This window comes from Tauraco erythrolophus, chromosome 16 (assembly GCF_009769465.1).
Source record: "Tauraco erythrolophus isolate bTauEry1 chromosome 16, bTauEry1.pri, whole genome shotgun sequence".
Classification (NCBI taxonomy): Eukaryota; Metazoa; Chordata; class Aves; order Musophagiformes; family Musophagidae; genus Tauraco; species Tauraco erythrolophus.
In genome coordinates this window covers 3420537-3446716 of record NC_141480.1, presented here as the reverse complement: position 1 = coordinate 3446716, position 26180 = coordinate 3420537, and the positions used below count along the sequence as shown (strand labels likewise).

The 26180-nt window shown below is 40.3% G+C and overlaps 1 protein-coding gene across 3 annotated transcripts; it reads right to left on the bottom strand.

The window, feature by feature from the left end:
* Positions 1-1257: 1257 nt before the first annotated feature.
* Positions 1258-26162, bottom strand: SEC24A (SEC24 homolog A, COPII component). Of its 3 annotated transcripts, XR_015222610.1 has the most exons (24): positions 26090-26162; positions 20193-20714; positions 17889-18056; positions 16187-16264; positions 15687-15853; positions 14956-15128; positions 13866-13968; positions 12916-13042; positions 12448-12557; positions 11953-12065; positions 11224-11342; positions 10554-10609; positions 10025-10231; positions 9601-9721; positions 8858-9016; positions 8160-8333; positions 7640-7750; positions 7065-7240; positions 5550-5687; positions 4783-4887; positions 4551-4643; positions 3892-3995; positions 3125-3496; positions 1258-2991 (listed from the first exon to the last, which is right to left on the bottom strand). XR_015222610.1 is itself a non-coding variant. In XM_086621751.1 (23 exons), exons 1-23 carry the CDS (start codon positions 26160-26162, stop codon positions 3382-3384), a joined length of 3312 nt encoding a protein of 1103 aa, XP_086477877.1. In that variant the 3' UTR covers positions 1258-3381. The 3 variants fall into 3 exon arrangements, 2 of the variants coding, with proteins under 2 accessions (XP_086477877.1, XP_009983885.2); XM_086621751.1 differs by having other exon boundaries at positions 1258-3496; XM_009985583.2 differs by lacking the exon at positions 26090-26162 and adding an exon at positions 24408-24510 and having other exon boundaries at positions 1258-3496.
* Between the last annotated feature and the right edge of the window lie 18 nt (positions 26163-26180).

The window sequence follows — 26180 nt, the reverse complement described above, 5'->3', positions numbered from 1 at the left end:
GATATGGGATTACCTACAATAAAATTGATCACCATCTTGGGAACACTGCTGAAGGCAAAATTTCCAGCCATCAGTGTTAGCTGGCTCTTGAGAGCAGCTTCCAGCTCCGGGGCAGGGTACCAGGCACTGGGGTGCGGCACCACTGCGGGCTTACTGGGAGAACCCACCCCAAGGTAGGATGGAATAACAATGCTGACTGACAGAGATGCTCGGGAGGGACAAAAAATGCCAGTGACAAGGCAAGTTTGAGTCAGTTGGAATGAGTTTTGTGAAAGTTCCCTCTCAGTTTGTATCACCTAAATATTATGTTTTAGCAAAAAGTACAACTTATCACTTGTTGGTACATGGTATTTATCTCTATTGACCGAGTGCATTATTCTATGTTTGTTTAAGAAAGGACTGATGGACTTGCATGAGTTCTTTCAATTAATTTTATTGAGTAGCCAAATCTGATAAATTAGCACAGATAAAATAAGCATTTGCATGTGTTACAAATGACTTTTTACAGGAATAAAACAGTGAAAATTACAAACTGTAAAAAGGAGGACAAGTAAATCCTGTCTCAAATTCAGAAGGGGGAAGATTTATAACTTCATACTGAAGATCAAATGTTTGAGTTCAGAAAACAAAGACTTAATATTACAATATCATACACTACTTTACAAAATTAAATTTACTATAAGGATTACATCCATAATAGTAAACAGAACCTTAAAATCACATTTAATGGTCCCTTATTTAACAGCCATTCTGCATCTTTGATTAAATTCTGTTAAGAAATTAATTCTAAATAAAAGTGAATCAATCTAGTTATTGCAACACAGTCTATTTGGACTCAAATATATTAAATTAAAAACGATAATGAAAGCAAAGTAAAATGGATGGTAACAATGTTGGCTGAACACTAATGTGTCAAATACAGAAATAGTTTAAAAAAAAAAGTCTTCAACTAGAAAAATAGAGTACATATGCAGTGGTAGAGTAGTTGTGCTGAGATCTAAGTGCCAGAGCCACTCTTGCCTATCTTTGGAGTTCATCCTCAGTGTCCTCGTTTTTCAATTGTAGGTAAAAATGACACATCATAGACAGTTTGTGTGTTCATCTGACATACACTGCCCTTACAGGAATACAAGGTGAACCAGCAGCCTTTCCCACTGCGAGGGAATAAACTGACAAAGTCCAATATAAAATTTCATCCAAAGTGAAGAGAACTCCCAAGAGGTTTCAGCTCATTCTTGTTTATAATATTTTGCTCTGTAAAACTTGGGGACTCTATTTCAAAGTTGTTAATTGCCACAAAGACTGACATCTTTAGCCATTAGTCTGGTGTACATAAAGCAATGAAGCCATTTCCAACATTTATGTTTTAAAAAAAAAATAAGGGATATAGTAGCAAAATACAGTCATAGTAAGAAACAGACTTTGGGTGGGCTGTTAGATGCAAGGATGATTTTCAACATCTGAGTGATAATATACCCAAAACACACGTTTTAAGTCATAATCTATGCAAGTGCATAGCTTCCACTTATGATTTAAATGAAGAGACCCCTTTCCCCCAGGAAAAAAAAAAATCAGACTGTCAAAACTTAAAAAACCTCTTCACTATGAATAGAAACTGTGCAATTCTCTGAAAAGCTATTCAAGTAAATATACTCCTGTTTGCAACGGAGACAGCAGACAGGGAAGCTTAAATTGGTTCTATAATGGCCTTTTCATGTTATTTTAGACATTGTTCTGAAATTTATCGTCTTGTGCTCAAGCGACAAGAATAATTTCCCCAAAGAAACTCCTCCCCAGAAGTAAGGCAACTCCTGACACTCCATGCAGCTACAGCCTGGAATGGGAGCAAATGATTATCCCATGATGTCCTTCGACATCTATATCACAAAATGTAAGTTAAGTAGCTACTCACAGTACATGTTTGACCACTTGTAAGTTGTTTTACCTGTTCAAGTTACTTGCCCCAGGAAGCAGATTTTGCAAGACCTTTTAAGTTTACCATTATTAAACACAAGAGCAACCCAAAATTTCTTCCATGTGAAACACTTCCATGGGCACAGGGATACAGTAACTTAAAGACTCTTTGCATCGGTAGCTATCAATGATGGCTTTATCTCCAAACCAGAACAATTACCAGTATACTTTCATAAAATGATTTAAATATTTCTGCATCTAAATTTTCACTTCGAGTCCAATGCCAACTTCCATCTGTAGCTCTGGCAGGGATCTGAGAGTATATTTAAAGCTTTTGTTTGGTGCACACTGGCTTTGGACCTAGGCTCATTACACAGCTGCAGTAAAAAAAAAGAAGCTTTTGAAAACTTCAAGCGTGTCTCAAACCATAAACAAATCTTCAAATGCAATATAATATTTTTGTCTTTGGAAAAATAATTTCTTTTCCAAATGTCAGAATATTCAATGTTGTCTTGAAACACGAGGTTTGAAGTGCTGTCATACAGACCGGCTTCAGAAACACACTAGATTTTAGGGGCCTAACATTCAGTTAATGTAAACAAGAGCCAAAAGTCTACTAAACAAACCAAAAAAACTGAGATAACCTTCCTTGCCCTTTCCCTCCCACAGCATTCACAAACTGAAATTAAATTATTCCTTTTACTGAAGAAAAACAAAGCTTGCCTAAAACCTAAGTCTACTTTTGCTGCCGATTCAGCCGCTGACTTTTTAAAATGTCTTTCATATAGAGCTCCCTCCTCCCCACTGTTTTTTTAATTAGAATACTGACTTATTAAAAGCTTTAACAAATTCAGCCATCTTGTCCGGGTTAAGCTTACCTGTAGTCCTAATTAGCCACAATCCAATCTAAGCACTGGATTCTACACTTCATAAAGTATTTGTTCGTTTCACAATGAACAGTTGTTTCATTGCTACTTTAAGTTGAAGTTGAACACTGAGATGCTCTGCCTGTAATCACTGGATGCACTTAGAAAGAATTCCCCTGCAAATCATGATCAGTATTGTGAGGTTTTATATCTAGCAGCAAAAAAAAAAGCAAAGAGTTACAGAAATATACATTTTGAACAACAAAGAACTCTTTATTTTACAAAATGTATTTCACCTTTTCAGTATTGCCTTTGTAAATGTACTTCATGCTGCAACTACTTACAGTAAAAACATGATTTGCAGCAAATTAAAGGTGCTCAACCAGTTCCAATAGTCGGATTTTTTTTTTTTAAGGTACAATATTATGTAGTTGCACATTTGATTCTCAGGCGTGGTCCTTTATTTGCTTTAGTTCGTTGAAATCACAGTGAGAACTTCTCATCAACTGCCTCAGGCCACAGATTTAATGAAGATATTACAATCGTGATCGTTCTTTACTGCAAAATCTTTCCTTCAAGAAGTGAGCTGAATGCTAGTGTTTCATTTATTCACTTGCTGCTGTATATGAAGGAGGAATTCATAGTATGATAAGGCTGATTCTGTTCTGTCTTCAATCATATTTTGCAGAAAACTTGATTTCAATGGACTGTCATCCCTTAAAAAGGAAAATATAAGTGTTTGAGTGAAACAAACATTTGCCAAGATCTACAGTACAATGCATTCAAAAAGTTACAGGTCAAGGGGCAAGATATTTCAAGAGCTTAAGGACATATGAAAAGAGGATCTCAAATAGCCCTTGTGATCAATCCCAACAAGTGCTCTCCTTTACCTGACATTAACTAAAGATTGTTCTGTGATATTTAGTCTTTTTCAGTCTGTGGAAATTCTACGTGGAGAACACTCATTACAAGTCACATCCATTGCCAATTCTGTTAGGCACAGCATGCACCATTGTCAAAACTGCCATTAGGCAAGTTCAATATATGATATCTGAACGTGTACTGTGAAGAGGTCCCTAAAGAAGCACAAGGACTGTTAAAAACCACTTACTTTATTATATATAGTATAGGAAAGAAAGGTCTCTGTTCTCTCAGCCAAGAAATGAAAGCTATTGTTCTGATGGATTCTGCCGTTTCAAGTTCGGGGAGATGCGTCTAAGAGGCAAATGGTATTGTTAATACATGCATGATGTTTTCAGAAAAACAGCAGAAGGAACACTTAAAATAGCCCAAGTCTGTCCTAACCAGGCATAAGGAAACCCAGACAGGTATGTCTTGTGATGAATAGTTTTTGTCTAGTCTCCTTTGAACAGGCTTGAGACAGTCAAGTGCACTACCCTGGCATCAGCAGTTTGCTATCACAAGGGTAATGACTGAGCTGTGACTGACCCCTGTTCCATTGCAGAAACCAAAGATTTCCCACTAACTCACTGGGCTCACTGCTCACAAGTGTTCTCAGTCTGCTCCCACAGTTCTGAGAAACTTCAGCAGCAGCAGCCTCTTCTTACTGTGCTTTCATGGCAAGTTCTATAACGTTTTAGCCTGGAGAAACTCCAAGAGTGATAATAGAAGTAATTTCTTTCGCTCAATCTGAATTTATAGTGAATAACAACGCCAGTGCCAATTACTTGATTAGTGGTATTTTAGTTCTCATGAAAATAATATTCTGGTGGCACTGCACAGCTGGTGTAGAGCAAAGCAAGCACGTACCATATTCTGTGGTATTGAGCCATAATTTGGAACTCCAAGGACTTGGCTGATAAAGCTCTGCCCACAGTTCTTCCCAATCCACAGAAACATTACCTGGAAGACACCCAGCAATAACAGCATTAATCCAACGCAAAACCGCCCCTCAACAGTCCCAACACGTTTTGAGTTCTCAGAAAGAACATGGCAAATAAATTTGGATACTTTTGAAAATCACCACCACCACACAACTTACAGAGCCAGCATCCATCAGGTAAGCACCATCCCTACTCAACTTCTCCACTGACAGCTGGAGAACAGGTGGCTGAGGTATAGTTCTATCATTTATGTTAAGAGCCCCCTAAAGGAAAAGGCAAAAAGAAAAACAGTGGTTCACATCTTGATTCACTGAAACAGGCACAAGAACAGGAGGTTAAATAAAAACAGGACGTATTACACTGAACACTGAAGCTGGACCCTTTTTCTCAGTTCAAGTCACACTTCGAGTGCGTAATTTACTAATAAATCTTGTAATATTTTATTTAGAAAGTATTTCATCTACTTAATTAGTTCTAGAACTGGAATATCAGATTAGTTATGTACAGAAGATGTGATTTCTAAAACCATTCAGGCTCTTACATAAGCATTCTCTTACTCTTCACAGAACGACTTTGACATTTTAAAGAAAAGGAAGCTACAGAGGGACAAAAAGTTAAAGCATATGTTACACTGTCTTTATGTGGATGTGATTTATAGTGCAAGATAATGACACAAGGCAAAAGGTGAAGTAAGGTAGAAAAACCCTTCCCCATCCATCCATAACCAGAGCACAGCTTTCTTCCAGAATTCATTAATCCAGTCCCAAATAACAAATGCACAAATACAAGTGGAAAACCACGAAATGGTAAATTTTAGCTACGCAGCTTTAACGTGGAAACTCGTGAGATTTTTTAACGCAAATTTATTTTCACATCATGCAAAGTTTTGAGATCAAACAGACCGTGTAGTAATGCAAATGCTCACCTCGTCTGTGAGATTATCAACTCTGTACAGACTGGGATGTGTCATGAGCATGAGGTAAACAAGGGGCTGGTTTTTCACTTGACACATGGTAAAGATGCGTTCATCTAAACGCGCGTTCGTCCCAGTTTGAAATGCCTTCTGCAAACAATCAGCCATTTAATTCGACAATTAAAGCGAGACAAGCTGAATTTAGCACACATCTATTGTTTATTTCTAACTTACTTGAAAGTCTTACAGTTGAGCCTAGGTATTACCACTGCTATTTCACTTCTCCATAGTTCTCTTCAGCGTTTCACATGCAAATATATTTCTTCTAACATACACCTCAAAAATGATACTTGATGGAATTTAAAAGAATAAATATTTTAGTAGTTTACAATTGGCTTCAATGTACAGAATCGTAGGTAATTCTGGATTTACAATAAAGATACAGTCCTGGCTTGCTGGGACAAAAAAACTAGCTATAGCTGAAACAGACTTGCTTCTCCCCCTTGACTGGGTCAAACGCTTGTACACTTTTCTACAGGAAGCAGCTCAAGTGTCAGTGTGAACATGCTCGTAGCAACATGCTGGTTAATTCCTTATCAGGAGCTATCAATCAGAAAATTCTCTCTAGAACAGAAAGCCAGCTTGTCCAACACTTAAAATGACTTCTAGTATCAGTTCAGGGAAATCCAGTAAAAAAAACATTAATAAATATTGTGAAATACTTTAAGCCTTTTGCAAGAACAGCCAGCCAGATACCTCTGCCAGCCAGCTAGCCCTCTTTTAATCCACACTGAACTGCTGTGTGGATCTGCATTTCCAGAAATGCACAAAAACTAGATTCCTGAAAAAACACTCTACCAGTACCCTGCCACATTCTCTAGACTAGTCAGTGTCTTTAATATTTTCCTATTCCCTTGCTTAAAATATTCATACTTTTGTTTTTATACACACTTCTAAACTCCTGCTTCTCAACTAGATTATTCTCCAGAGTGATATTCTTTAAACTATCCCCTATTACTCTCCTCTGCAGGTAAGAGCAGAAGGCCCATTCATTACTCTGATACATTTGCTCCACAAAATTGTGCAAATCCCTCCGTTTCTCATAACATAGCAGACTCCAAGATAAAAACAGACATTCATCATGTGTAAAATCGTATGTTATCTACCCAGGCCTGAGAAACAATTAAATAGGCTTTGTTCTGTATTGACTTTTCAAATAATCCAAGTCTGTGGTGCAGGGATCTCTTGAGAGATCTTTATCTGTGGAAGAAGGACCATTCTCACATCTGTAAAATACTCAGTATCTCATGGTCTCAATATCTAAAAATCTCAGTACTCTAATGGCAAATTGGAGGAATGCTGGTTTTATTATACAATCTAAATCAAGTAACTTCAGTTTTGAGTCCTACAAAAATACTGGAAGAGAAGGTAGACGCTATTTTGTACGTCAAAGAGATGTCCTTTTACTTCAGGTTGACATGCCACACAGACAATCGTCCTCTTGCATGGCTTGCTGTTGGCTCTTACCTGTTTTAGGAGCGCCAGCACATAAAGTGGAAAGAGTCGCAGTGAGCACGGGGCCACGAGCCCAGGCTGCTGAACGCTGAGGACCGAGGAACGGTAAGCAGATAAAGAATCTATCACTGCGTTGACCAAGGCATCCCGAGCGTCACTCAAGGTAGCAGAAACTGATCGGTCCACAGCTAGAAAGAGAGGACAAAGGTCAAACAAGAGGCTTTTCCTCCCTTGGCAGGGATGGAATCACATCTGTTAACTTTTCTCATTTTAACACATGCTTCCATGCATCTTAACAAGCTTTTACGACATTATAGCGGAAGGAACTCAAGGCAAGTGATTCAGGAAAAAAGCCAGGGTCCCATGATGATGCACCAGTCTAAGACTAAGTTCAAGTGACTACATACAACTATACTGATAGTTTACCTAAGCCAAACATTAAAAAAAAACCCTCTTAAGTTTGCAATTAAGAAAGCACTGTTAGAAAAAGAGAATCTTTTCCTACAATGTTACTTCCAAGAGGATTACTGCTCAGAGCTTTAGGGATATCATCCATACATATCCAAACTAGCTCTCATCATGCTTACCCATGTTGGCTAACAGCCCAGTGATGGCTTGTACGTCTGCTCCTAGGTAGACATCACTCAGTGTTGATACAACAGGTAAACACATAGTGTGGACACGAATTCGTCTTTCACCTGTAGGAAAAGAAAACTCTAGTCTCCAAACATAACTCTTGTTTTATGAAACAATAAAAGAAATGCCACTGTTTACTCAATAGCAAAAAAAATAAGCTTTAACCTAATTTGTCATACAAGTGGTGAATCATGTCATTTCCAGCAGCTTTTAAAAACAGTCAGTTCTCAGTTTCTGCATTAAGTTTACCTATTATCAGACCAGAACTAAATTTCCCAAGAAACTTCTTGGTCTGGAAGAAGCAGTAACATCAAGGACATGCAGTAACACATCACAGCTCTGATCTTGATACTAGATAAAACAGTTTATGTAAGCTACTGCAACTAAATTGCAGCTTAGAAATGGCCACAGGAAGACTCACCTGAATGCTGTACCCTTGCTGCAGCCACCACCACCACCTGCACAACTCACCTTTGCTGGACGTGTACAGGAGAGCTGACTGAAAGGAAACAACTTGCATGTCAGTAAGACTCTCTTCTACTGACATTTGCACAGCGTATCCTGCATCTGGGTTTACGTTGGGTAACGACAACAAGTCTGTGGATCGCACGAAGAAGTTCCCGTGGAAAGTATGGATGGAGAGACCTACAAGATAAGCATCGTATCGAATCAGTTTTATTTTTGTAGTCATGAAGCACAGACACCATTTACACATCTGCCATCACTGTTGGATGGCTCTGTATGAGAACGTTAAAATCCTTCTCAATGAAATAAACTATCTTCAGGAAAGGTAAATATCCCAAACAGACAACTAACCCATAGAACCCAAAAAGCCTAGCACAAAGCAGGAATTTGGAGGTCAAATCAATGCAGAATAGTAGTAAGTCTCTAGACTATAAAAACAGTCCCTTATTGAAATAGCAGTCAAACAAAATTTCCAGTTTTAACCATTGTAAAATGGAACTTGGATGCTAGTAAATAAATACACTGCAAATACAACCTTTAAAAAATGGTCTGATTCCTTGTACTGCATTTTACTTCTCTAATCTTTGTCTTTTAACCATTTAAGCTTACATAACAGCCAAAATGCCAATTAAAACATTCCCAAATGACAGCAAACGCTGACTTCACCTCCACAGCCCCAAAAACCCCAAAAACCGTGTTCAAACCTTTGGTGCATCTTATCCTCATGACAGCCTCAAATCCAATCTTTCTAGTTAAATATCGTTTCAGTTCCTTTTGCAATTTCTCCACCTGGACAGGATTGTGCTTATGATGGTAAGACTGGTAGTAATAGACACTACCTGCAGAATACCTTGATATACAGCCTGAAACAAAACCAACATACATTGGCAGAGTGCAGGCAGTTGCTGCCATGCTCTTTAAATATATGAGTTCAATGCAATATTCCCTTTAATTATTAAACTGTTCACACTTGCAAACAGCTTTGTTACACAGTTACAGATCTATGTACAGAGACACAGACGTAACACAACTGTCTGTTCAATATGTGTGTAGTTTCAGGTGTGAAATAATTTTTCATTGGCCTGAAATTACAGGTACTTTGTCACTTGAAAGTTTGGCTAAATGGAGAAAAAAATTCAAATGAAGCCTACTCTAAAGATGTCTATGCTGATGGTTAAAAGGCATAAAAGGAGGAAAGTATTTCAGCTGTTTATACTGGGATCACAAGAACCCTGACTCACTAAGGGAGGATATGAAAACAATTAGGTTCAATCAGGAAAGACTGAAAGATTACATTCCATTCACTGTCATTGCTCAAAGATCAACTTGCATCTTGACACACTAGATTCATTCTCATCAGGTTCATAGACTAAATATTCATGTAGATTCTATGTATTTGCCAAAAGTACAAGAGTTACACGCCCCACAACAGCTTAATATGACCTACCTAGAGAAGCCAAGTCAGAATATTGTCCACTAAGAAGAAATAAATCCACTGCAACCTGTTGCCCTGAGCAGTCCAAGGCTAACTTCTTGTAAAAATCAGTCGATGGTGTCAGATGTATGTCCTGTTAATACAATGGAGGATTACAAAACACAAAGGAAATTCACACAGATTAAACACATTTCTTGCCTGTTTTCAAGGACACTAATAATTGATTCTCCATCACTGGTCATAGTGACATCTTAAAAAAAATAATAAATAATTTGTCTGTGTTTATAGTGCTTTTTTTTGTTCTTTCTATTACTTTACCAAAGGAAGGTTGGCTCAACAAGAGAGCCACGAAATTAACCCAGACCAGGTAACTCCAGAAACACATACATGCACAGAACAAGACAGACAGTTCTCTCAACCTTTTTGCTTTTCTAACCTTTGCGGTTGCTCTTTGGTTTGGCTCTTCTCGTGACTTCAGCGCTCCCATTCCCACAGACGGAAGCTGTGTCTGGAAGACAGAGATTCTACCTCCAGTGGGGGACATCAGTTTAAAGGCAGCCTGTAATGCAGGTCCCAGAGCACTCTGAGTTTCCAGGGACTTGGTAAACATCTGTGGCAAGGTCTTCAACAGATCTTGAATTAGCTACAATTGAAAAAATAAAAATATTGAAGACTAGGAGTCTTAGGAGTTTTCTTCTTTATAGAGCTGATTGCTGAACATACATAAACATGTACTAACACTTCAAAAATCAATAAAATTTAATAAAAAGCCCTAGCAAAAAAGTCAAGTATTGTCTTGTTTCAGGTTGGCAAATGCTTAGTCACATTGATAAATTAAAAGATCTTTTTTCTACCTTGAACTTGGCATTTAAATTGCAAGTGTTAAAGAGCATTAAGTAATCCAGAAATTATCAAGTATATCTCAAACCATACGAATGCCACTAGTTATTTAAGGCAGTTCTTACCTCTTTATTTTCATTTAAATTTACAAGTAAGTTTTCTGGCATTGGTATAAATACATCTGGAAGAAAAAAAAGTATTTAAGTTATGGTTTTTATTAAACACATCAAGCTTTCGTCAACTGTATTTGCCAAGCATTATACCTATTGAAAAAATAATACAGCATCAGTGTGTAAATCCATTCAAGCATAATTATGCAGATTTCTTTTCTTCTCATAGGCATGTGAGAGTAGCAATCAACAGAGTTGAAGGACACTCAAGACTAGTAAGTAAAAGCACGCAGCAAAGACTTTCTCGTGTTCATTCTGCCTTACCCCATAACATACAGTGAAAGATGACTTCAAACCAAAGGCAGAAGAACAAGCACTAAGCATCAGTCACCACAGAATCTAGAGCAATTTACCAAGCATGAATATTTGGGATAATAAGAGAAAGCTACATAATTGTACAAATCAAACTACAAGTTAGGAAGGCTGTCTTTGTGTTTTAAGTCAAACATCCACAGTATCGCTCAGACATCCCAGGCTTTATAAATAAGCACAGACATATGCTACTTCCAAAGCCATTACTAGAGACTGATGATCTGATCTAGAAGCTCCCACCAGATTCTTTCAAAAGGCTGTCAAAACCAGCAGTCATGCACAGATACTCATCAGAGAGGCTGTGTCTGCATACCTTCGATATCTGAAACTATAAGCATCTGAGGCTGAGAGAGACCTTCCTGAAGACTGTAGAAATGGATTGTGCTGTCAAATGTTATGAAGCCTATTTTTGTTCTAGTGTTCCCAGGAAGCCTAAAAATGAGACATATGGTGTTCAGGAAGATGAAATTTCATTTCTGCAGGCTTTTTTTTTTTTTTTAAACATTCACTGCACCTGTCCAAGGTTGTTACCAAGTAGTTGGCTTAACAGCTACACTGCAACAGCTTGACTAAGTCATTTTGGAGGGGGAGGAGGGGAAAGAAAAAAAAAAAAAGGAGCTCATAGTAGAGTCACCTAACAGACACCCAAGAAATTTTTGAGTGTAATAAGAAATGGAAGCAAAGGAAGAAACAAGCTGCAAAATACGTAAGTTCAAATTTTATGAAAAGTTTATTAGATGTACGCATTCCTTTCACCAAATACTTATCTAAATTTCAGCTTTTAGAAAATACAGTTCAAAAGACATGATAAACATGATGTTTATTCTTTTTAGGGACTGGTGAAACAGGTAGGAAAGAGCCAGACTGAAAAATGAGCCTCAAAAAAAAGACTACAGCTTTACACTACATTTTAACACAACATTGGCCATTGCTAGCCAACGCTAGGAAACTTCTCTTCTAGACATTAAGTACTGGCACATTGATGTCTATCAAGTTTCATAAGAGGAATGAAAAGAGGAGATTCTAATGAAAAGGTACTTACGAGTCAAGATTGTCTAACAAGGTCTGGCAGACTGTATTCAAGTATCCTGTCTCTACTGCGTTATGAGAGACATCAAACACAAAGAGGTACACGGGGGGTTGAGGTGGACGTAGCTGAGCAAAGAAAAGATTACCTTTAATTTTCAAAATGTCATTTATTAGATTTGGTTTATTCATGCCACTGCAAGTTTAAACTCTACTAAAATGGCTAAAACTTCTGAATGCATTTGTCTCTTACTGGGTAATTCTGAAATTAACATTTTCTTCCCAAAGACCTACAAATACCTACATATTCTAAATACAGAAGAACTTTGACATCATAAATGTTTAGATATGAAGAACTATCTGAAGTTCTTCTCAAGAGTTCTTGGACACACTCCTGAGGCAGCAACTGCTCTACTGAGCTGGAAAACATCCTCTATAACAAGGCTTTTTCTGACTTTGCTCTGGAAATAAAACAAAGGGAGAAAATAACTGAAAGTAAATAAAGCCTTACCATGTATTCAGATGGAGCCATAAACTCAATAGTAGCATTCTGGACTTCAGGCCTTTTATGAGGTTCTCCATAAACTCTTGTCACAGGATTATACATGAATTCTTCAGGAACTATGCAGATAAGTTTATATATTATTACTTCACATTAGTATTAGCTGTGCTGCATTTTAAAACAAATACATCAACTCTTTTGTGCCTCCTGGGCAACACTTCTTGGAGAACTAAACTAGGTAGGGCAGCTACTTTGTCACCTGCTAGGGTACCTGGGGAGACCACGTCAGACTTCCTGTACTTCATTAGTGACAACACTGTCTTTGCCCACGGGAAACATTTCTCATGTCTCACAGCCCCAGCGTGACTGATGACGATCTCTAGTACTGATATGGCCAACAGCATCACAGTCTCAAAGGCCAAGGTGGGAAAGGTTAACCTTAACAGTATAAAACAGTAAGCACATTTAAAAACCTACCATCGTTCACCCTATAGCACAAATTGCATTTCCATCTCCTTTGGTCTAGAAAGCTGACGAAAGGGTTAATGTATGTCCGGCAGGAACGGCATCTCACAATAGTACTTGAGGTGACCACTGGCAATTGCTGGAAAAGAAAAGCTTCCCATTTTAGAGCATGACCACACTACAGCTACTAATCCACGACAACATTATCCACACTGTGCTTGCTGCTTAGCTAGTCACAGCATACATGTTGAGGGAAGAGGAATTTCTGCATCCTCACAGCACCCCTACAATTCCTTAATGTGACGACTGGTTGGAACGGAGCCCTAACCTATTTGACTGCAAACGTTCCCTTTTCAAGCCTCTAAAATCTTGAGTTTTACACTGATGGTTTAAGACCAAGTCCTACACCCAACACAGATCAAAAATCAGAAAAAAAAAAAAATCACATCTTTGTAAAATTACTTAAGTTGTGAAAAATAACAATGTTTAAAAGAGGCACTGCTAAATTCACAAAGTCTCTTGGCTATCGGAGGACATCCCAACCTCTTTAACTTTGTTAATACTTAATTAAGTTTAGAATTATTACTAGATTCGGTATAGGAAATCAGTAGCTACAACTGCTATGTGACAAGATAAAGCTACCTAAGCAATACTGGAATTTAGATGTGTTGCCTTCTGTCACAGCCTGAGTGCTGTGCTGCCTCTAAGCTCCTGGTTTTTTGAGGTCCGGGAGGTTTTTTTGATTAAGAAGTGAGGCTTGAAAGTTTAAAAACAGTAGGGAGAAAAAATTCAGAAAAATTACAGTGATCTGTATGGAACAAGGAAATGTCAGTTACCAAGGTAATTTTTCTGGGCCAAGATTAGCCAACATACTTCCCTTCTTTTACAATTCATTGTCCAGCTCTGGACTTTATAACGGCATAGTTGATATTTCAGCATTTAAAGTTTTGAATTTGTCATACCGATAAGTCTTTGAAAGGATGAAGCAGGAGCCCCAAAGGAAGTTTGGCTTTATTCAATAAGGCCTGAGTTTGAGGAATGTTAGTCAGGGTACAGCGGAACAACCTACATGGAGGACAAAGGGTTATTTTCAGAGGCTTTCAGATAATAAATTGATGATTTCAATAGTACAGAGCATCCTTCATATTTTTCTAGAGTTGGTGAAGGTGAATTTCTGTTTCCAGATAAAGGATCTTCTCCAATGCTGTCGAATCATTCGATTTGTCTGAGCCTGACCCACAGTACGTACTTTTTTTATTTTATTCTTATTTTATTTACTCTTTACACAGAGCTGAGTGTCATTTCAGTCACTCAAGTCAAAGTTGAGCCTAACAGTGTTCAAAGTTGCACCAAATCTTTATATACTGAGTGTTATTTTGGAATACCATTTTGAGGTGGTCTTATGTACAGATCTGAACCAGTCAAGTTTAAAAAGTTGTCTTTTTACACAACTACCCCACAATCATTTCTAGAGACTTCAGAACTCAGTGGTTTCCAAAGCACAGATGGGTGCAGTACTTCTGCAAATCCAGCCCAGCGTGTTTGTACGAACAACTTCACCACAATGCTGTTATCTCCTTTATCCATCTTAAAAAGACTTGCAAAGCAGGAGTCTCTTGCAGTAGCAGAGACTACTTGAATAACCAACTGCCAGTGTCTTGTCTGACATTCCATTTACTCCACTGTTTTAAATCATTGCTTCAATATAGAGGTCGCTTGTGTTTCTTCATTCTCAACCTTTTTGGTGAGTTAACCCCTATCTCATACGTTTTCTCAGTCATGCTCATTACCAGCTATGTTCTAAAGTTTTTGTATTGTATCGATCTATAGCTGCCTTGCAAGCAACATATTTTTCCTCACGCTTTCTACATAGACAGTTTTCCTCACTTTAAAGTTTAAACAACTTACCACCTTTATCTTAACATGGTGAAGCCTGTTTTCAATGTTTTCTACTCACAAAATTGAGGAAATATTTTGTGAAGCGTTATGTTTACAAGTAGGAATTTATACTTCTACTTATTTTGATGAATTATAGCAAATGGACAATCTTACTCAGGGTTACAATTGAGCTTCTGGATGTCCTCATGCAAGTTTGGGACAGGAGCCTTCAAGAGGGTCGTAGGAAGAATATTTCTTTCTTGAAGAAGATTCACAGGTCTTAATCCTTCTTGCTGTAGGCTTAGGCCACCCATAGATGCAGTTAAATGATTAGTGCCCAGGGCAGGCTAAAATTTGAGAAATTAACACCAATTATTTGGATGAAACCCTCAGTTCATTTAAAAAGCAAACATTTTTCCCTTTCAATTTTTTGATTTTTGTTTTGTTTATGTATTAACTGCCTTTGAATTACAATGACATATTTATAAATACTACTTGTTACATAGACTTAGACATGTAACATAAGAGATACAACAGCACAGATTTGCTACACAGCTCTTGAAATACAGAGGCTCAGCTGGCAAAAGTGTTGGTCAGTTTGCTCTGAAAGTTCAGGAAAAAAGCAAATACTTCAGCTAACAATAGCAACCCGAGGGAAGAAAAACATGCCAAAAGCAGCTGAAAGTTTTAAGAGAAACATTCTGAACAGATTGGAGGCTAGAACACTTCAGAAAGAGCTGGCACACAGCTTTTCTAAACTGGTACCAAGGTGACAGCAAAAGCATTAATTTCAGTCTACGTCTATCATCTTGAACAAATGGTGCACCAGATAGTGACCCCCAGAAGCAGCACCCCACAGATGCACACCACGGCTAATACTGAGATACAAACCAAACCATCTTTACCTGGTGGAAATGTTTTGATCCATCTGGATATTGCAAAGCAGAGGCTTGCATTCCTGGTGCTCCAGGTGGAGAAGCATTTTGGTAGCCTGGAGGTAAGGAAGGGTAAGAATACCCAACACTTCTATTCATCTTAAGATTCGAGGGTGCAGGAGAAGGATGTGAAGTTGCTAGAGGCAGAGCAGACAAATAGTTAAAATTAGCTGCTGAAGAACCACACTTGCTCAGTGCATGAGCACAGCAGGAGGGCTTTTTGCTGCTGTTCAATTTTTAAGTGTAAACGGCTGACAACTGCTGCCAATTTTGCAATATGTTCTTAACTGCTTTACCATACTTACCAGCAAAGACATGCTAATTGTCAGTGCTTCCAATTTCACCTTCAGTTTCAAGGCAGACATTGAATCAAGGATATATGTTTGTATGTAAATACCTAAACTTCTCTATTTCCCACTCTCTTTAAAAATGTTACATAATAGTAAATATTTTTAATTGCAAAGCCTTACCCATGAGCCCACCACCTTCTATTGCATCATAGCTGTTTTGGACCACAGATCCATCACTGACAGCAGATGTAGCATCACCTATTAAGAAAGACAGTCCCAGTAAAAATTTTCCAAAGTTACTAACAAGTTGTAGCGAGGTAACTGTGAAGAAATCCTACTTGCTGGATGAATATTAAGATTTGCATAGTTCAGATCTACTTTGTTTCTGTCCCAGGATGAAACTGCATTAGATATACATCTTAGCCTCTCACACACACACTTCTCCTGCTGACATGACCTCAACAAAGGACATTCATAAAATTCCACAATCTTTTTTCAAGGAAAACAAAAGTCCCTATACTTCTGGTTGGATTTTTAAGATTAGATTAGGTATTGGCCCTAACTTCCAAGCTGATACCCAGTCAAGTGTCAGGGGCCACCTCCTCCTCATCAGAGGAAGTGTCTGTGGGCTAGCTGCAGTTTTCAAAGCACATTGGAATTTAGGTACTGAGTTCCCTGAAGCACTTTTTTTTCACTGATAATTCACAGAAACACCCAATTCCCTTTGCTTACATAGTTCAGTACTGTTCACCAAACACCAACAGTTCTGATATGGTCACGTATCAGTCAAGATAAAAATTCCAGTTGAGATAAGAAAAACCTTGGAATTAAGGAAGTGATCCCAAAGGACCTTTGCAAGCTAACTACATCTAAATATATAAAACCAATTATCTACTGCTAAGGAGAAGGAGGTACGTACTCAATTTACTTTGTATTATTATTAAAATCTTCAAAGATGATCCACTGAAAGGAACTCACATTACACACTGAATCTTGCTAGTAAGAGATGTCACCCAGCTTCACAGACTAAACATTTCTGGCTCTCCAGGGCCATGGAAACATTTCACTTCATTATGAAGAAGAGACTTTCAAAGTGAAATCGGTTCCTAATGCATTTCATACGTTCAAAACTAAGCTACATCTGAATACGTCATTCTTGTACTCAAACAGCTACAACACACAAGGAACCAACAGTTTTGACAGAACAAACTACACATGTGAAAATAAAACTGCCAGCTACACATGAGCACTCAGGGCAATACAGCTGCAGGTCTGTGTGACACTGAGCCCTGATGAGTTCTTAAACAATGGCGTGTTTGTGCAGGGCCCAGAGGAGACAGAGAAGGTCAGGTATGTGTCTTCAACAGCTGACACTTAACAGCCTTGACTAACTACCTTCAGAAAATGAACAAATCCAAGATGTGTATTTAGCTTCAGTTTTACACAGAAGGGAAGAATAGGGTACAGCTATGTAAACAGGTAAGGAATTTTAGCACTCCCTGCAGAAAAAAATGATACAGAAAGTTGTTATATACAGATTATGTCCTCCACAGCAGACCAGGGACGCAGAGAAATCAGAATTTCAATATCACTTTAGAGCACTAAAAGTAAAAAAAAAAAGAGATGGCAACTATGGGAGACATGGACAAAATAGCCAAATCTGTTTTGAAGCGTTAATTATTTTTATTTTATTAACAACTGTCAACAAGAAATATTTTACTTCCTTCCAGGTCCTTACCTGCTGCTTTCAGATAAAAGTATGCAGTATTAGTATCAATTTTACTTTTTTAGTCTCTGCAAGTACAGTGTATTTGACTTTCAATGTTGCATATTAGAGCAAGTTGTAATGTTCACATTCAACAGAGAGCACATTATTTCTTACCTTCTCTATTTGCAGCTGAATTTAGCAGAGACTGTGTATTAGGTGGTCCTGCAATCATTGTTGATGGCCTAACTAAAAGTGGACCACCAACTGGTGGAGGTCCTAAAGGTGGCCTTGCAGGAGGGTGGAGTGAAGTTAAAGGCTGAGTTACTGGTGCAGGTGCAGATCCTGTAAAGAGATTCATTTTTAGAAGTTTAACCCGGCTGAAAAGTCACAAAAGTTTTGTTACAAAAACACACAGATTAAACTCGAAATACTCCTCTTATTCAAATTATAAACAGCATGTGTGTAAGGGATTTCACAACTTCAGATTGTTTCTGTCATGTTCTTCTCATACCGGGTTCCTGGAGCTATTACCCATGATTTCTTTCAGCTTTTTGTTGCTATTGTTGGTAAGAATTTTCCATCTCGACTTCAATTATTAAGTTGGGACTTTATAATTAGACAGAGTATAATGAACTAGTAAGAGCCCAACTTACAGGACGCTCATCTTCCACTTCAATAATCTCATGTAAAACAGCAATGTACAGATCCTTCAGCTACTAAAAATCACTTGGGAAAGCACTAGCAACGTGCAGTTTGAATAAACTTGCTGTGCAAGTGAGAGTTGTTTTGCTCTGAAATGTTTAACCCTCCATGTTAAAAGTCACAGGAGAGTTTTTAATCGCTTCCATTTTAAAATTCTAGGACTTTCTCAAGCCAAGACATTTAGAAACCCATTTCCTTTTCTTCCCTTCGAATAACACCGAATCTTAAGAGCACTTCATCTCTTTGTTCCTTATTATTCCAGAGGCCAGTATAACTGCCTTTTAACTCTAGGAGACACCCATGTGTTTTAATATAAAAGTTAGCCTTTCAAAAGTTAAGGTCAAATTGTCCCGTATCACCACATCCCAACATGGTACAGCAGCCTGTAAGTCATACACAAAAGGACACTGGTGAATTCCCCACCACACAAAATATGCAACTTCATGAGCCTGCACAGCATGGTCACACTTAAGGGAGCAGGGAAAGAGAATAAAAAAGGAAGAAAAATTTTAAAAATCACATCCAGTGAAGATATCTGTCTGTTCCCTTAGTGCTTGATACTACAAAGCTAATTAATACTTGCTATATGCAGGCAACACTATCACAGAACTGTATCTGAAAGGCTGTCCAAAGTTGGCCATGCAGGCTGGTAGACCTTTGTTCTAAGAATGAGTGTGATCAGCAAAATGAGCTAAATTCATTTTAAAAGTGATCATTGTTCTACAAAAAACTACCAGGGAAGTGGCTCAGGAGAATTCACTGTTGAATGGATATAAGAATTCTCCTATTCCAGACACTCACTTTTATTTCGTATGCCACTTCCCAAAATTTCTCATCATTTTCCTCATGAATTCCAAAGTCCTAGTTGTTTATTCCAATAAACTGCCAGAAATAGTTTCAGAAATTCTGTGAGCTTAAGACAGTGTGAATATCACAACAAAATCAGTCAGGCACGTAACAAACAACTAGCATCAAGAAAAAATTTCTAATGAGTCTAAAAGCATTTCACAAGAAAAATATAGTTGCTTCAACATTTAAAATGTCTGTATGTAACTATCAGCACGCTCAGAAAGATTGTTAGAAAAACCTCTAACAACAGACAGCACTTTTTTGATGTTTGTGTTAGAATAGCTTTTCGCTGTGCCGGAACAGAAGCGGTAATTCTTCGAATCTCGTGCTTTCAGAGAACTTCCTAAAGATTGACAATTATTATTAGATAGTGAAAATGACAAGTTTGAAGGAAGCTTTCCATCCAACTGGCCGCTATTTCAATGGCACAGAATGCTTTTTGGTTTTCAAGTTATTTGCACCAACCTGACTGAGACTGTTCAGACAACTACCCTGATCAAGGGACTAACGAAAAGGCTAACAAGTTTCAAACTGTCAAAGTCCACGCTCACTAAACAGGACTACAGTTTCCAACCGTGAATTCCCAAAGTCCTTGCTTGCCTGAAGCATGCCAGTGCTCCAACAGCCACCCCAAGGAACAGTGAAGGTCACAGAAATAACATCACCCACAAACAGCTTCCCAAAACAACGAGCCACCGCTCAGGAGATACCTGCTTCGGCCAACTGAAACACCTGACCTGTGCACAGAACTTCTATCTCTGATCCAAAGAAACCACCCCAGTATCTGTGATGTGTGGTTTCTCCACTATCTGTTTTGACAACCTCATTCCACAAGCAAAATGCTGCTGCAGAGTCAATCCTAGATTCTTTTTTTTAAAAAAAGACGCTGAGAAACAGGCATTGGCAAAATATTAGAGTTATCGTTACCTGGCTTCATATAGCTGTTGTGAAGCGGAGGACCTCCCGGAGAAGCAGCATATTGGTAACTTCCTGGAGGATTTGTATTTCCTGATAACGACAACGGTGGCTGAGCTGACCCCATCCCCATGCCATGAGCCAAATGGCTTGTTTGAGACCCAACTGGCTGGCTCACAGGAGTCTGGCTGTACTGCCAGTTTGAAAGCACTGGTGGGCTAGCTCCAGGAGGAAAGCTACCAGCAGATGATATAGCAGCTGAGTTTTGCAATGCAGGCAGCAGCGCTTGTGGAACAGGACCTGTCTGTTGTACCGGTGACCCGGAGAAAGGTGCCACTGGTGGTCTATTGAGAGTCTGCCCAGGTCCTTGGTAACTGTTTAATTGAGGAACATTCTGAGAGCCACTGTAGTTATGCTGTCCAGAAGACTGATGTGGAGGAACCTTTGCCGGCATCTGATGCGAATACAATCCTGGAACCAAAGGGCTGTATCCCTGGCCATCTGATGAATGCATCAGCTGATTTGGAACAGGACCTGGAAGAAAAAAAAAAACAATAAACCCTTTAGAAAGCCAGTGTCGTGTAGCGCTTCTGAAAATAAGAGATGTTCTTGGGAATCTCTCTCCTTAGGATTTCATTAGTCTCCAAGCCATTTGTTGTGTTGTTTTTGTTTGTTTGTTTTTTAAAAATGGGTGCAAATGACAGAGGTACTCCTGCAGGGGACATGGATTTGGTAGTATTTTGCTATCAACACTTTGTTTCGTTTTACGGTAGCCTTGCAAACACTAAGCATTCCAGTGTCTGAGCACAATCCATCCTCCTGGACTGATATTCACACACGATACTATTTCTATCCTCAGAAACACCCAAAAGTCAACCAGAGAGGAGCGCTCTCCTACACAGCTGGCAACAGTACAAGTGAGCAGACTGAAAGTGGAAGCATCCATTATGTAGTAACTCGGTTTCACTTGATGAGTGACACCAACTTCAATTTTAGCTTAGGGCAAAGACACGAACAGCCAGTTTGAGCACACGACACCGTGCTTCTCCTCAAGTGACAGAGTTTATCTATGAAAGTTTCTGCAGTTAATTTAAGAGAACTATTCATACACATACCGCTCATGTGAGCGACCAACTGGTCACGAAGATGGAACGAAGGGTAATTTTATCATAAAATGATTCACCAATCAGGAAAATAAAACTTGATAGGTTAATGGTGGTTTTTATGTATTTGTTGGTTGGTATAGCTGAACTAGGTTTCACTCATTTGAAGGAGAAAAAGTTGAAAAACAGTTAATAACTCTCCAAACAACGCTGGCAAGAGCATCATCAGATTTCTGCTTTACATGGGAACACAAAGAGACGGAATATCATGAGATTTCCAGAGCGATAAGAGCTCCACCAAGAAAGCAGCTACTACAGGTTGTTCATACTGTTGCCACAAAATGGACATTCTGAAGGGAGACTATAAATCTTCAAGTGAAATCCTTCTGAGCAGAATGCACTAGATAATGCACACCACAGCCAGCCACAACTCCTCAAACATCACTAAAACACTTTCCAATGGTGCATTGTTTATTTAAGCCAGTTGTATTGTGGTTCCCCCCTGCCCAAACACAGTTGGAATACTGGAGACATTCCGTATACACAGTTAAACATCTGAAAGCAGAAAAGATACTCTTCATGGTTTGGAGTTAAGATTCTTTACTTTGCAACCCTGTACTATTTTTCAGGTTTCCAGAATTAGCTAAGGTTTGGACAATATTTTTGAACCTAGATAAACAAAAGCACTTAATTTTCCAGACCAGAAGCCCCTGTGGGATTCAACACTTCAATTTGCAAAATCATGCCAGAGAGATGAGCTTGGAGAGTGGATGTAATATTTACCATACAAGTACTGGAAACAGCTGCCATCAGAATGAAATCCCAGAATTGCATTGAACAAAGACGGTGGGTTTCCTATTGAAACATTCTAGTTAAATTTCAGAAGGTGACGAAGTTCATGTTTCCAAGTTAAAATAACTTTGAACTGGGGTCTTTCTGACCATAAATTAAGCTAAACACAGAATACATTGAAATACTGAGTTAGGACAAATGCTGGTCATTCAGCTCCTCATTCCCTAGAAAGCCGTGAGCTATGGTTCCCAGACAGCTGTTGCTTCCCTGAGTGTTGCACAGATCCATACTAACCACATAGCCAAGGCAGTACTACAGTGCCAGGGACCTCGTCCTCACTGCCTCCGTTATTTGTGCATAAAACGTATGTCCTGTATTATTCTCCACTCATTAATCTCAATATGCTCCTTATCCTTCGGTTAGGAAATCCAGTTATTGCCCACTGTCCTTACAACGCTGCTCGTAAATCTGCCATAATTCTCTGAAATCAATGGTGTCTGAACAAAAAGCTTGCAAACACGAAAACGCTACCAATTATGACTCGCCGTTGAAAATTACCCTGCAGAGTATCACATGGGCTTTCAACAATCGATTTACAAAATCCACTGTAAATCAAACTTGGTAACTAAGAACGATGAAGGATTCTTATGTGATGCCAAGCCTCCGGAGTCCATCAGCACTGATATAACATTACTATGAGCCGTACAAAAAATACAGAACAAACACAAAATTCATTTCCTAATTTGATTGTTCACCTTCAAGCAAGACTTTCTAAACCAGGCAAGGATCAGAGTACTTGGACTGTGCTCTCATCCACTGCTTTCCCTGCTTGAGAGATAAGTTTGAGGATAAAGCAATGGAAGTGAGGTGAAAGCCAAAACCGATCAACTTGATATTTGCTATGGAACTTTGCTTTTTTTAAAAAAATGCATTCACCACAGTACAAGGTTCTAAATTTTTATTTTTAACGTCAGAAGCACAAGAACTTTTGATAGCCTACGTGCAGTTCATGTTTTCAAGACGAGCGTGCGTAAAGCTGCCAACAAAACTAACCAACAGCACTGAGGGGCACAAACCCTTTCCAAAGGGCTTCGTGGTCCACAAACACTGCTCAGAACGTGCTGGTCTGCTGCTGCCAGGCGCCCGTCTGGACCTGACCTCTTTACCAAAGCCTGTCAGAGGGCACACAGACTCTCCAGCTTTCCCTACACGCTGCTGCTGGTTTTCTGTGCTGTTCTGTGCAGCCAAGAACCAACGCGGGATTCAAAGTGGACTGAAGAGCTAGAAAATTTGCACAGCAGCAAAACAACCAACACTCCGAGACCACAGAGGCGAGTTAGTAAGACAAGAAAGGCCACCTAACTCAACAGTAGACACCTCTACAGAAACACAAGGTCATTTAACATTTCTACGAGATCAGGAATGTCACCTAAATATATATGAAGGCTGGCTGACAGTTTTATAAAATGAGAGGTCAAAATATTAGCACGGGAAGCTAGGATTCAAGTCGTATTTTCTGTCATACAGAATTTCACTGTCACCTACTCCAAGCCAGTTATTTAGCACATCACTTTTCACCAGCCACAACCTCTCCAACCTCCAGGGGATGCAAGGATGAACACCCTGAAAAGCTGCATCCCAACTGAACTGCTGTAGGATCAGCCACCACCCCACTGCCCACTTCAGCTAACTTTGACCCACTGGTTTCCAAACTCAAGAGCTTCTAAAGCATGCCTTGACCTCAAATTGTCACACTAAGATATCACATGAGGAGAGCAAAACAGTTCTAAAAGAATCATTTCTCCTTCTTGTTTGCACTTCGGATCTATTAACTGGAAACCAAACCAGTAACCTGCAGTTAAATGAATACAGAATATTGGTCCTATTAAAAGAAAAACACAAATGAAGTAGAGGAATTTTGTTGCTAAGCAACTCCATGCTCTGTGCTAAACAATTTCCTGGTCAGCACATGGTGTTGCTGTGACAATTTACTGCCTTTGTGGACATGCGAGCTCGGGGAGTTACCTGCAAACAGCAAAGCAAGCAACAAGTCGAGAGGAAGAGCTGACAGCTATGTAACAATTTCTCCTTCTGTTGACAGCTTGCTTTCCTCACAGACTACTATAAGTACCAGAATAGTATTCTCAGTACCCTCCAGACTGTTTTAAAGAGCTTTGTTTCCACTGTAAAGGTCAAGGATCACAGCACTTTCTCAAAATGTATTTTAAGCAATGCTAAGAACAGCCCATGCTTGAATAATCTAATTTATTCAAAAGGCCAGCAACCCAAACCTTATCTCTAACATACCATAACAACTGTTTCATTTTATTACCTTGTATTTGCATAACTCTACATTTCAGTTCTTTATTTTTTATACACCTGATAGCCGGATGAGCCTGCAATTCCTCCTCCAACTGCCTCCCCAGAACCTCCATTATGTGCTTAATCTGACTACAGGGAAATCAGCAAACAAAGCGATGCCAGTCTGTAAATCATCCCGCTCGATTACTCCATTAGCTAACGTTGTCTTTGCACATTCTCTGCTTAGACCGTAAGCTCTCTCTTCAGACTGTACTCACACACTTCCCACTTCCTTGACCCTATCAGCAACTAGACAGTTGTTCGTAAAATGTCATTTTGCAGATGACTTTGAGACAAAGTGATAGGCTCGCCGTGAAAGAGGAGGGGGAAGAGAAGTTAAACCGTTTAATTACTCATGCATAAAGCAGAAAAATCAAAAGATCTCATTCTAACTGAATTGCTCATGATGCAGTGCCACTACCGAAACACAGAAGCGTGTCATTAGGAAGCGAGCACAGAGGATGCTGTCTGTATATGCGAGATCAGGAAATACTTCCAACAGCACAAATTTCCATGCTTGCAAAGAAAACAGATAAGAAGACAAGGCTCGCCTTGTATTTCTGTCTTCCCAGCTTAAAAGGTTGGCGAGTAAGTCCCTCAGTTTCACAAAAAGATACATTTCGAAGGAAGCGAAGTTGTCAGGACTTTCTCAAATCGCGGCACACAGAACAAGATGATATCAGCGTTCCGTGAATGACAAGATACAATGATCCGGTCGCGCTCGGCCCGCCCCCCGCTCCCGGTGCCACATGTACAGCTCCGTTCAAAGGGCCGGCGGCTCCGGCCGCCGGGGGGGGGGTCACCGCCGGGCACACGGGCTGAACGAGCGCCCGGCGCCGCTCACGCCGCACGTTTCACCCGGTTATCCCAGACACGGGCTTTCTGAAAGGCGCTTTTGTCCATTTATGAGCCAAAACTCGCTCGGAGACACTTTTTTTCGTGGAAAAAAAGAATGGAACGCAGATTTATTTTGCCTGGTAAACAGCTCTGTGTTTTTCTCGGTAACGCTTTCGCAGGACACGCTCCCACCGCCGTTCCCACGCACGGCGAGCCCCGGCACCTTTTACTTCCCAAACGGGGAGCCGGCCGCCCCCCGGCCGCCCCCATGCGGGACCGGGACCGGCCGCAGCCACCGCTCCCGCCTGCCCCCGCGTCCTCGCACAGACCGGGTGACGCTCCCGCGGGGGGTGACAATAGGAATCGGTCACAGGCACCCACTTTACCCCCCCCGCCCCATAACTCCGGCGCCCTTCCCCGCAGGACGCCGAGCGCCCGGGATGCGGTGAGGGCGCCGCTGGAACCGGACGGACACCTGTCCCCGGGGCCGCCGCAGAGCGGACCCCACCCGCTCCTACGGGCCAGAACTCTGCGAGCCGAGCGGCTAAACGCACCGGGAGCGCTCACGGCCGCCCCGCTCCCGCCACCCGGAACACCTCCTCCCCGCCGGGCCCGCCGCTCTGCCCGCGGGCACCAGACCCCTCCACCGCGCTGCGGCCCAAGGCCCGCCCCGCTGCCCCCCGTGCTACCGGGGCGGCCGGAGCCGAAGGAAACACCGCAGGGCGGCAGCCGCCCCCGCTCCCCACCGGGTCCCCTCCCCGCGGCCAGGCCCCGCGGCCCTCTGCCGCCCCCGGGGCGGCGCAGCGCCGCGCTCACCGTTGCTGTAGGGCTGCTGGCCAGCGCCGTTCTGGCCGGGGTAGCCGGCGGGGGGCCTGGCGGGCTGGGCCATGGCGGCGGGCTCGGCTCG